The sequence below is a fragment of the Montipora foliosa genome, chromosome 5 (assembly GCF_036669935.1).
Source record: "Montipora foliosa isolate CH-2021 chromosome 5, ASM3666993v2, whole genome shotgun sequence".
NCBI classification, from domain to species: domain Eukaryota; kingdom Metazoa; phylum Cnidaria; class Anthozoa; order Scleractinia; family Acroporidae; genus Montipora; species Montipora foliosa.
This window is the reverse complement of record NC_090873.1, coordinates 47,470,059-47,482,558: the sequence shown is the minus strand read 5'-3', so window position 1 is coordinate 47,482,558 and position 12,500 is coordinate 47,470,059. Positions and strand designations below refer to the sequence as shown.

The window sequence follows — 12,500 nt, the reverse complement described above, 5'->3', positions numbered from 1 at the left end:
CAGAAATATTTCTCTCTATTATTATTATTATTAAATTAATTTTCAATTACATAGAGCAGTAAACAACTGGAAAGTAACTACATTACCATTAAACGTACTGTTGTACTGTTAAAAATACGTTAAGAAACTACAATTTACCTTGAAAGGAAATTACTCTCTTGCAAAATGGCCTGTTTACAAGCTGAGTGTAAAGGAAATTTCTTTGAAAGAATCAAAAGTAAGATTAGTAGCACTGCACAGGTTTAATTTTGTAGGAGAAGTAAGTCATTAGACGTCTGCAAACGTGGTCACTATTCGAGCATGATGGTTTTCGATTCCTAAAAGAATATTGGGGTACAAGGTTGACATTTTCCCAATCAAGTTGTTCTCTATCAAAGAGAGGAATTTTGGAGCTGCCATTGGTTGTTGGGCATTTTCTGTGCATGGAATGGACATGTTGACAACTTTCTGGCTAATTTCTGCATAATTTCTTGAAGCCTCTTTTCCGTAATTTTCTGTCCTCTGTGAGAAATTCGACTGTGTGCTTGGGACAAGACTTGAAAAAGTTCCTTTTTTGGAACTACTTTCTTATTGTTTCCTGTGAAGAGTTTGCCGTTGCTGTTAACCTATTTGCTTCGAGTCATCATCTGTTGTTCCATTTTGTTAATTGTTTCGGCCTAAATCGATCCTCGTTTCCTGAAAGGCGGAGTTATTCCTCAGTTTTTTCTTTCAAGAAATATTTGGCCTTGTTTTACAAATCATCCTCTACATAATGTTTTTACGAGTCGTTTGTGTTTAGGTGGCCTTTCAATTCCTCTATGTTTCTATAGAAATGATTCACGCAATTGCGTTGGCGTGACTCTGCCATATGTGGCTCTGGAGTCGTGTGGCACATTTGTGTACTCTTGACCGAGAGTGCCTGCTTGTGGGGTGAATAATAAAATATTTATTTATAAATAATTCTGAGGAACTAAATTGCTTACGTGACCAAGTGGGTTAAGGAGAAGGCAGCAGAACCAGAGGTAGGGAGTTCAAGATCAAATTCTGGTGAGCATACAGAAAGGTCTTGGAAAATATGAAATGTCTGTGAGGGTGGGCATAAGAGGGGGATAGATGTGTGAAAGAAGGGTAGGGTAGGATAGAGGTACTGGAGAGGTTCAGGGAAGGGTAGGTGAGTAGAAGGGAGGAAAAGATGACTACTGAGTTCTTTTTTAGACTCCCTATAAAAAACCAAGACCCTGTTTTTTTTAACTGCACCCCCAAATATAGAAAAATATCTTTTTAAGACAGTTGATTAAAAAAAACAGTTTAAAAAATTTAAACTGGTTTGAAAAAAAAAAATGGACCGATTTAAAAAAAATTCAAACCAAAAACAAAATTAAACCACAACAAGTACACGTAGTGAAGATTACTGGGTGTGGTTAATCCGTTTCATTAATCGGAATATTAGTTAAATATGGAGGTATCATTCACTATACGTTATTCATAAGTGGCTTTTATATACGTGCGTTAGCAAATTTCGCGCAAGCATATCGATGAGAAGACAGTCTGTTTGCCGGCGCTCTTGAGTATTGCTATCTCTGGCATGATAACTCCCTCTTTTTTATGGCGAAACTTTGATTCCTGCAAGCTATGGCAATACTGTGTTTTGGTAACAGACTTCCACATTTTATAATTTCATTTCTTTTTATTCAAGGTTTTACGAAACACCGTGCAGAGGTGTCTTCAGAAAGGCGAAGAACTAAGAATGAGCTCTATAGCTTTTCCTGTAATAGGCACGGGAAACTTAAAATTCCCACCCAACGAAGCCTCGAGAATAATGTTGGAAGAGATTTTGAGCTTTTGCCAGACAAATGCTTCGTCCACCTTGAAAGATATTCGATTTGTGGTGTACCAACAAGATCAGGCCCTGATCACTGCTTTCAAACAAGAGATGGCCAACTTGCAATCTAAGCATAACTTACGTCAAGTATACACGACTAGCGGTTTTTTCGGGAAACTTCGATCCAAATTTGGAATCAGAACAGCAGCAAGTTCACCAGGCTTGTCATCTGAACATGGTTTGGTCGGACCAAGTAACAGCAAGTACACAGGCCCCAGTATTGAAGTCATAAATGCTGATTTGACTCAGGAAACAACTGATGCAATTTTAAACATTATCAGCACCGATATGAACATGAGCAATGCTGGTGAATTGAGCAAAGCCATCTTGAAACAAGGCGGGTCACAGATCCAACAAGAATGCAGCCAACTGGGCAATCAAGTTGCGGGCTCAGCTGTGATGACAAACGGAGGCAATTTAGCAGCGCCTAAAGTTATTCACATTATTCCAGGTTTGGTTATATTTTTTGTATTTTCCAAGTAATGTTAGATAGGTATTAACTTTTTACAATGCCTTACCGTGGCCACCCAACAAACTTTCACATATTTGACAACTACGTGTAAGTACGTCAGCTCGAACAACCCATTCAACGGTATGCAACTTACAACCGTGCAACTTTGCAAGGAGGGGTGACTGTCAATCAAATTCGCACACCCTGATTGGCGTATAAGTTTTAAAAAACTTTGTGAAGTGGCCACGGTAAGGCGCGTCGAACTGTAAGTGTCGTAAAATTGAACTTAAAGCATGTTGACTCTTTAACAGTTTACGCTTTGTTTTCTCAAGTATGTCGCAAACCGTCCTACCCCGTTTGTTTACTACTTCGTAGCGGCGAAACCATTTTGTTCTTGTGTACAGTTACTTACTTGTGCAGCTACTTAAACAGTAACGAAAAGAAAGCGTGACAATTCAGGCTGAACTCAACCATCGTGATATCCACACCCTGTACGGGTTTATAAAGACGGTCACAAACTGAACAGCTAACAGTTGGCTTGATTACTCACTGCACATAAGTCATGGATATATCGAATAAATATATTTTAACCCTTTCCTCCCCGAGGGGTGCGCCATCGACGAATAAAATCGTCTTGTCTTGGGCGGGAAAGGGTTAAGCGAGGACTCGTGTTCAAAGGTGGGTGTTCTAGGCCCTGTATACGATCTGGAGGTCGTGGATTCAATTCCCTCTCGCGAACCACTCAACATAACCTTTTCTTCGTATCTTCTTTCTGTTTTTTCTTTTGTTTACAATTTTTCTGCTTTCGCCTTCGCCTCAACAGGAGGCCAACCACAATGTTACCGGTTTTGTTGTAAACTAATAGTTTGGACCCAGGATCTCTCTTTTCTTCTCAGCCGGTGGCAGACTCGTCTTTAATCCGTAAGCGAATGCAGCAAAATCATAAGTAAAGGTTCACATTGCAACTAGGGTGATGATCAGACATAGTTTGATGCTTCGGTGGTTTAAAGAAATTTGAATGTAGCTTCAAACGTTTTGACACTCCTGTCTAGTGTCTTCCGTTAGGGGTGATCAAAAGTCATCTAAAGAGTCCGTTTATATGGCACCAATTTGCTGAAAAAGAAAAAAAGCGCTCATTAATAGTAACTGGCGTCCTTGCTTTTAACCGTCGCTGGCACCAATCGGCGGTACTAGCAACGCCGTTGTTTGGAATCTTGGCACGCTTGGCACATGAATGCCGCCCACGCTCCTTTGAACAGTGATGGTGGCGGCCTTTTACCTGAATTTCATTTGCATCTAACTAAAAGAGAAGGACGCCAAGTACTATAAATGGGAGCAGCCTTTTCTTTCTTAGCGAATTGGTAGCATATGAATGGATTCTTGCGAAAACGTCGTATCACCCCTAATGAAGACACTTATGTTATGCTTTAATTCCTTGGTAACGCCGAATGACCTTGACTTTGAGTCACGTGAACGCTGTGTGTGCGGTAATTTCACTTCGCTTCGCAAATGGCCACCAATATAAAAATAATAGGTACGCAATGCGTACATGTGTGGGTTTTGCTGCTTCCCCAAAGGTTAACCAGACTTGCATCGCATCCCTTCGGCCTTTCCCTGATAATCCTCCCCTACTTTGTACATTGTACTCTTTACCTATCCATGAAAATGTTCTTATTTAGACTGTGAACCCCTCTAATATTGGTGTTTTTTAGGAAAATCTGCCAAGACCACCCATTAACATAACTTCATTACAAAATTCTCAAACTTTAAATGGTTTAAATATACAATTCTGATCATGAACCCTGTGTTTCAAAATAGAATTGGCTGAAAAAGTTGCTCTGAATCGGATAAAAATAGTTTCTATTAACTTTGATAGTTGCCTTTGGGGTTCGCACTTTGCCATCAGCTGATGAAAACACTTTGAGCCTTGACATCTTATGTATAGCCATTTACTGTATCATGACCACGACAAACTGTTAGAGGGTTGGAAAAGTCATTAACGTACCTGTCAAACATTATTGTTCGTTTCATAGGATAAATCAACTTTCATTAAAATTGATATGAAAGCTAAATAGACAATACAAACAAACAAATGAAGATAATAGATAAACTTTGTTTAACAAATTAACTTAACAAAATTAAGAGGTATTCCTATGCCATTTAGGTAAACTAAACACAGTGACTGAGACTGTAGTTTTAGGAGTCACAGTAAAATTTGTCCATCATTTAATATTGTATATAATCAGAAGCCCATGAGCTTCTGATATAACATAATGTTAAAAATGACAGGGTAAAGCTAACACAACACCAATCAGTCCAAATTAAGAAAAATCATTTCAACAGACCAAGTTCAATTCAATGCGAGCACAAATATATTTCATTTTGTGACACCTATTAGGTCTATCAGACACTTTGAGATTTTGTTGTTGTTCAACCCACACAATTCAAGCCTACAAATGTTAGCTTGCGAGAGTACTAAATGACTCCTACGTGGTGAAAATTGCAATCGGTTTCGTTTTAATTGCAAAGCCTGATTTTCGACTGATGCAAACAAATTCATAATGTCGACATTCACTACCAGCCAAAAATGAAAGAAAACTTACCTCGGTGTCTCAAAGCAGGAGAAAACAAAATAGAATTTTCTCGAAAGCAGCAAATCGTGGACACAAGTCACAGCAAACACAAAAGCAACAAAACAGCCACCACTTCTTTGCCACGCGCTAGTACCCAAGCCTCTGCAACCGCTTAGAGATCACGTGACCATTCTAGTATACCGTCATACAAATACCTTTGCTGCTAGCTCAGTGTGGCAACCCACACAAAAACTGTGTTGTGTTTAATAGTATTTTATTTTCCTCCAGTTTTTTACCCACATGAAAGAACTAGACAGGGGTGTCGAAACGTTTGTTCGAAAGAGAGAAATGATCGTCGTACATATTTATGGTCTTTGTAAGCGACATTGAAATTTCTCAAAACCCAAGTAACATCAAACTGTGTCTGGTAATGAAATTATAATCGCTAAACTTCGAATAACTCGAATGACTAGTAACTTACATGTAAAACAGTAAGACGGTTTAAAACCATCAGCATGGACCACATTTGATTTGAATGAAGGCGGTAGTTTCTAAAGAAACTGTGGTGCTGCGTCGGTGGGGAAGTAGTATACAAAAATTTGGTTTTATCAACGGAATTGATTATGTCAGGGACGGCGCAGTGGTGAGAGCACTCGCCTCCCACCAATGTGGCCCTGGTTCGATTCCCGGACTCGGCGTCATATGTGGGTTGAGTTTGTTGGTTCTCTACTCTGCACCGAGAGGTTTTCTCCGGGTACTCCGGTTTCCCCTCTCCTCATAAACCATTATTTGACTTGATTTACTTTCAATGTTAATTTCAGTTTACAGTGTCCCCAATTAGCGCTCCAGCGCTACAACGACTTGACACTTAAATAAAGTTCCTTTCCTTTCCTTTCCTGTAAATTGGCCACCGTACAGAGATTCTCCGTTGATAAAGCCACACCTTTGATTTGGCTCTGCGGAAATCTCTGGATCCGACGTCATATAAAACAAATATCCCTAGGTAAGGTCCTTCCCAAGGAAATTCAACTTGGAATTCCTCCCCTTCCGTCGCCGAAGATTGTGGAGCCAGACGCTGTCTCCGACTCGGAACGGTTTACTGGACGCCCCTTTGTTATAATTTCGATTCTGACAGTCACACAGTTTGTATGGACCCCCTGTTGTTTAATTTGACCTGTTTTCTCTACACCAAAGCGTAGGCAAAAAAAACCTGCAGTCAGTCCACAGTTATTGAATACTACATTCCAATTCAATCCGCCCATTCAACCGTTTCCTGCTGTCGCCACGAAGACCCGTTTTTAGTGGGAAATTGTTGTGTTACCTTCCAACATTTAATGGGGGGGGGGGGGGGGGGGGGGAGGGGAAGGGTTATATGAGAGAAGGAGAAACTATTTATTTTGCGCTTTAACAGAAGTGGGTTGAAATACAGCTCTTCCCAACTACTTTTGTCTGTGATTGTAGCTTTCGACGCTTGATAATTAATTCCGACACGGCATTCATGAAATTTATTATCTTAATTGGTAATATTCTGAATTATAGAAGCTGTATTTGTATTTCTGTATAGTTTTTACTGATGAGTAGAATATGTTCTTTTCTTTTATTACATAGATAGTAATAATTATATAGATACTTGATGTTTGTACCGTGTATAAATAAAGATAATGATGATGATGATGATGATGATGGGTGGGTGGGGGGAAGGGGGTACAGACTGTACAGTGACATTTCTGCTTCCGCTAGATTAGGTAGAAAGGCTCGTTGCACGTGGATTTTCAAACACTTACAACACTTACTATTTCTCAATTATTCATCCCTTTATTCTTCATCCACTATAAAAAAAATTCACTCATGTGATTATTAATAATACTGCATGAATGGATCTGCTCTACTTGCCATTCTAACCTAATTGAAGGGAGGTTACCAGCCTGTTCTAAAGCAAATAAGATGCAGTTTCCTAAAAAAAAATCTTTTGGAAGAACCCTTGATTTATCTCCGCGCATTCCATTTATGCAAATACGTGAACTTCCTAGGGTTCGTGAATTATCTATCCATGGTAACGTTGTTAATGTGCCAGCTGATGTGAGTTCAACAGTAACTACTTCCCCAAGAACCATTAATGAATCACAAACCACACCATTTAAAGTGAAACGATGCTTAAGTTACAAGCATCATTATAAGTATGAAAATGTCTGACCAGCCAAAGTGTTAGAAGGAACAAAGTACCTTGTGCAGACTAGTGAATTGTTCCAAAACGAACATACACAAGTACAGGAAAATTGGCAAGAAAATGTGGTCACTGCTCTTTCATATCCAACTGGTGTAGGCATAAGTAACATTAATGAATGGGAAGAATTCCTAAATGTTCCTACCACAAGTAGCAGCGTCCCTGATTTACACGTTTAAACGTTTGCTGAAAACATTCAAAATGCACAAGCTAAGTATCTGTCGATAGACATATTGATGAGATTGCAACAAACTCTAATGACAGTAATAACACAGACAACAGTGATGATGAGTGGTGCAAAGTAGAAGAACGACCGTCTGGTGTCACAGATAATTTACTGCAACAACCAGATATCACTGAAATCTAGAGTTAGAGAGAGTATTTAGCTTTGCACCAGGAGAGGGTAATAGACCATTAGGTAAATTTATGGACAAAGACTGAATTGTTGGCATTCCCAACAATTTTCTGTGTTAAAACCAGACCTGATAACAATTATAGAAAAATACGAGTTCGTTACAGCACAGTGTGTAAGTAGGAATTAAGAAATCAAGATAGCAGAGTTGCACAATCAGTACCAAAGACCTTTTGTAAGTTGCAAATCAAATAAAACAAATTCAAAATAGCGCATCCTTGTCTCTTCGAAAATGTACATCCAAAGGAAAGAAATACACTGCAAGTGACCTAAAATCAGATATTTGTGTAAATAAATTAATACATCTTGATCAAGGGTTTAGAGTATTGAGAAACATGAGAGGATCACCACCATACTTTGAAAAATGCAAAAATGGACTTGTTTCCTCTCATTCACCAGTTAGGTAATCCCACATGGTTCTGTTCATTTTCTGCAACAGAATTAAGGTGGTAACATCTTTGAAAATCCTTGGTAGACTTGAAGAGAAAAAAGAGCGCAGTGACTGATGATAAGATTAACAATATGACCTGGCAACAAAAATTGGACCTTATTCGAAAAAACCCTGTCACCTGTGCCAGGAACTTTGAACACATGGTACAGCTCTTTATAAAGGATGTGTTAAAGAGTAATGTTATGCCTATTGGAGAAACAGGAGACTTCTTTTACAGGGTGGAATTCCAGCAAAGGGGATCACCTCATATACATGCATTATTTTGGGTATCTAGCCGCATATGAGAGCCCCCTCTGCTGATACACCATTATATAACCTGCTCGCAGGCTCTTTTGTAGCCGCGAGAGGATTGGGGCTGGTTTCGCGGCTTTAAGAGAGCCTGCTCTTGGGCTAACCATTATCTAGCTGTTATATCACACTGACTAGTGCAGAAAGGAAACTTCAGCCTGCCAATTTCAAACAATCGCGGTAACTTTCATATCCACGAGTAACGACAGTGGCACTTTGATTTATCTATTTTGTGAGAAATGTTGGCTGCTTGGCTCCTTTAGCCATATTATGGTTGTTCTTGGCGACGCGTACTGAATTATAGTTGTTATTAAATAAATTTTATCTCAAGCTGTCATTCTTATCAATTCAAATAATGGTTGTTGCTGTGGTTTATCGTGTTATGTATGTCATAATTATAGGTTCGTCAAATAAACAACATCTTCAGACATGTTTAGAGGCAGGTCTTCGCTTGGCGGATAATCACAGACTTCACTCCCTTTCAATTCCCTGCGTTGGCACTGGCGGTTATGGTCTGGCTGCGGCGGACTCGGCCCAAGTCACCTTTCAGGCTCTGAACAACTTCAGTCTGAGTTGTCAAAACGTCAGAAAAGTGCGCATTGCCGTATTTCAAGCCCCAATGATGCAGGAATTTTTGCAAGCTCAACAGAGGCATGCAGCCGGGATAGCTGATCATAAACTTGAAAGTAATTTGTCGTCAGAGCATACAAGGCAACCCAGAGAATATGATAGAACGTTGAGTGTGACAAACGACCCATCTTTAAAAATCTGCGTTGCAGGCAAGGACCCGACAAGCGTGCAAAAAGCGGTAGATTCTTTGAAGAGTGGTTTCTCTGAAGTTTGCACGACTCAGAAGGTCGACAATGAGGCTGTTAACCAACTTTCTCGCAAGCAGGTTGAGTCCTTGAGAAAGAAAGCCAATGACCGTGACGTAAGACTTGACATCGAGGCTGACATTGACCGCATCGTGGTCCGTGGTGAACCAACTGAAGTGACAGGTATGGTTGGGGAGATCTGGCACGAAATTAACGAAAGAAATAAGGAAATCAAGGAAGAGCAACAAGCGCTACTGGTTTCAAAGAACATTGAATGGAGTTATGAAATACAAGGGGCCAAAATGGTGTTTGATTTGAAAACCAACGCGAAGTTAGAGATGGCGCACGTCAAAAGCGAAGCGTTTGTTAGCGTGTCTTTGAGAGCAGATGAGTTTGACATCAATTTGAAAGCAAAAACTGGTCAAGGGCGGCAAAACAGGGAGACGATAATAGTTCACAGAAAAGTGAAAGGATCTGACGAAGGTTAGTGAACAAATAAGTTTGATAGCTCAGTGTTAACATTGTGTCAAGCTGGCTCTAACCAGTTTCAACACTTTGAAGAGACACTCTGTTTATAAATATTAGCACTACACACTGTATCACGTAACAGCAATGTTATGGTGCCATATGAAACATCGATTATTGCTGAACAAGATGCGGTCGCTATTGTGACGTAATACGTTACTGCGGCAACGGGAAAGCCGAACAAAAACATCCTATATTTTGGCTTCAGTTGGACATATCTCATAAACAAACTCGGTGACCCCATTTCTTATTGCATGAAAGTGATCAGAAGGTTAAGATGAAACTTTCTGCAAAGTTTATTAAAACTGTGTACTGCAGAATCAGAGCCACCTTAAAAAAAATCACAGATTTAAGGTGGCTCTGAATCCGCTATGGAGAAAGTTTCATCTTGGCCTTCTGACCACTTTCCAGCAATAAAAAATGGGAGTCACCTGGTTTGTTTTTGACAAAAAAAGGGTGTTATTACAGGACTTTCCTGTTGCCACGGTGACTTATTACGTCACAATAATGAGCGCATGTTGTTCAGCAATAATTGGTGTTTCTTATGGTACCATAAAATTGCCAATACGTGACACAGCGTTGTAGTGCAGAGAGCATGAAAAAGCTTTGAAACTGGCTTGAGCCCGACTTAATAAGAGAAAATGTTCATGATACGATGAAAGGATATATGATACAAGTGATACAAGTCAGAGTCCTGGGAAGAATTCCAACCTCCGTAACACCGATCGTATAGACTTTGTAGAGCCTCTTAGACCACTGGGACACATTGTCCATTCAGGATCCAGATAAGCGACCCAGCTCTCCAGTGAGTCGTAGTAGCTCAACGGGAAGAGTATCTGAGCTGTGTTACAGCGCTCAAAGGTTCGAATCCTTCCTAGGATTCTGATTTCCATTGTATCATGTATTTGTTCATTTTGGGGGGTTATTTGCATTAAAACAATGGATATTCAGTTTACCGAAGCATGATACAGTCCCAAGAGTAAAAAACTTTCATTAGTGTATACCAGAAACCCATAAGGGTTGAAACGTGTAACGCGCGTTCACAGCTTCCGAATATTCAGTGCGAACTGATTGGTTGAATGTTTCAGTGCTAAGTACCATATTTGGAAACTCCTCGCTCTTGTTGTTCCAAATATGGTACTTAGCAAATTGAATATTCAGAAGCTTGTTTCCCAGCACACAAGGGGCCGTTACACGTTTCAACCCTTATGGGTTTCTGTGTATACTAAAACTATTCACCGAAGTGGAGGTGGCTAGCCACCGACACTGAGGTGAATAGTAGTTTTAGTATATACTAAAACAGTGATATAATATTGCACAAAAAGATGATTTATTCGTGCAAAAATTACAACATTTTCGGGCGAAAATTCCGCGCGAATTGCTCGGAGGTGAATAGCAAAGGATATCCGGAGTTTGAATAGCCAATCAGCTCGCGCGTTCAACGCTATGCACAGTTGCTAATTGTATTTATGTAAAGAACCCCCCAAAACGTGTTGCATTATGGGATGGGGAAAGAAGTGAATTCCCAGTTTTCGTTTGCACCCGTAATCTTGCCCAGCGATCGTGGGGAAGTGTAAATTGCAAATTTATGCACTTTAAGCAACTTGAATTTATGCGAACGCGGGGAAGTGTAAACTGTAAATTTATGCAAACCAAAAAGGATTTCTTGTTCCATCAGGCAGTCGCGAGCGTCGAGGAATGAGCAATTTGCCTAAATTTCTTAACTATGGCTCCTGAATTTGATACATTAACAGGAAAATGTCGTGTGGACTGAAATAAATATTATTAAAAAGGTTTGGCAGCTGATATGTTTTAGGAGAAAGAGTATCGAACGACTCCAACGTTAGGTAATACCAGGCTCTTCCTTAGTGTTTTTTGTTCTACGAACAATTGTATTTTTAAGTTTATTCTGAACAATGTTTTATCTTTTTGGTTTACATCAGCTGTATTCACTACTCCGTATTTGAACGGTATACCATTCTTCACATTTACATCGAGGAAGCCGATTTCTCTTCGGGCTAAAAATAATTCTTTTTATGCGTACGTTTCAGGAAATTCTCTTCCGAATCACTGGGATCCAGTACCTTCCCCTGGTATGACTGTGCACTTGGTACAACTCGCCCCAGGGTCCTCTGAGTACCAAACTGTAGCGAGCAAATTTCAGTTAACTTCCAGAGGAGTCAATATTCAGAAAATCCAGCGAGTTCAAAACCCCCATCTTTATCAGTCTTATGTGGTGCGAAAACAAAAAATGGACCACGACAATGGAGGAAATAATGAACGACAGCTATTTCATGGCACCGATGTTAAAAATGTGGCTGCTATAAACACGCAGGGCTTCAACAGGAGTTTTTGTGGGGCGCATGGTAGGTGCTTACTTCTGAAGTTGTTGAGGGGAGATGATATGTTGTGAGGAGTTTTAATGTAGACCCAAATCCCAGCTTTAGACCGCAGCTCACATATAAGGATGTATGATGAAATTGAACGGCTCTTGGCTTCAGTCTTCGAAGAATACAGTCCATTTTCCCGAAATCAGACACTCTCGGAACTAGCTCCAGCATGTCCGCATTTTGGAGAAATATGGAAAGTAAATTGAGCCGGGATCAAGCGTCAATCACGTCGTGAATGTGAAGCAATGTTATCCACTTGGAAAGAGTTAACTGTACTGCCCCTCTTTTAAATCAATTTGTCCTACTTTTGCCGTCTACATATATCATGTTGTGTTTTTAGTAGTCAGCAGTTTTTCTAAATTTCAGTCGTCAATCCTTTTCTTTCTTACAAAACCAGTGATAATTTATTGATTTTTTGTTTCAGGAGTTGCGTATGGACGCGGGGTGTACTTTGCTCGAGATTCCTCTTACTCAGTTGGATACGCAGGGGGTGGAGCTGGGTCTCGCTAC

At 40.0% G+C, this 12,500-nt stretch overlaps 1 protein-coding gene across 1 annotated transcript in view; it reads left to right on the top strand.

The window, feature by feature from the left end:
- LOC138004523 (protein mono-ADP-ribosyltransferase PARP14-like) overlaps positions 1-12,500 on the top strand; it is a 28,838-nt gene that overhangs the window by 12,853 nt on the left and 3,485 nt on the right. Inside the window, exons 7-10 of the mRNA XM_068851058.1 lie at positions 1,676-2,312; positions 8,662-9,558; positions 11,652-11,966; positions 12,415-12,500. The exon at positions 12,415-12,500 is cut by the window's right edge and continues 3,485 nt beyond it. Coding sequence (XP_068707159.1) covers positions 1,676-2,312; positions 8,662-9,558; positions 11,652-11,966; positions 12,415-12,500 — 1,935 coding nt within the window. The remainder of the gene's footprint in view (positions 1-1,675; positions 2,313-8,661; positions 9,559-11,651; positions 11,967-12,414) is intronic.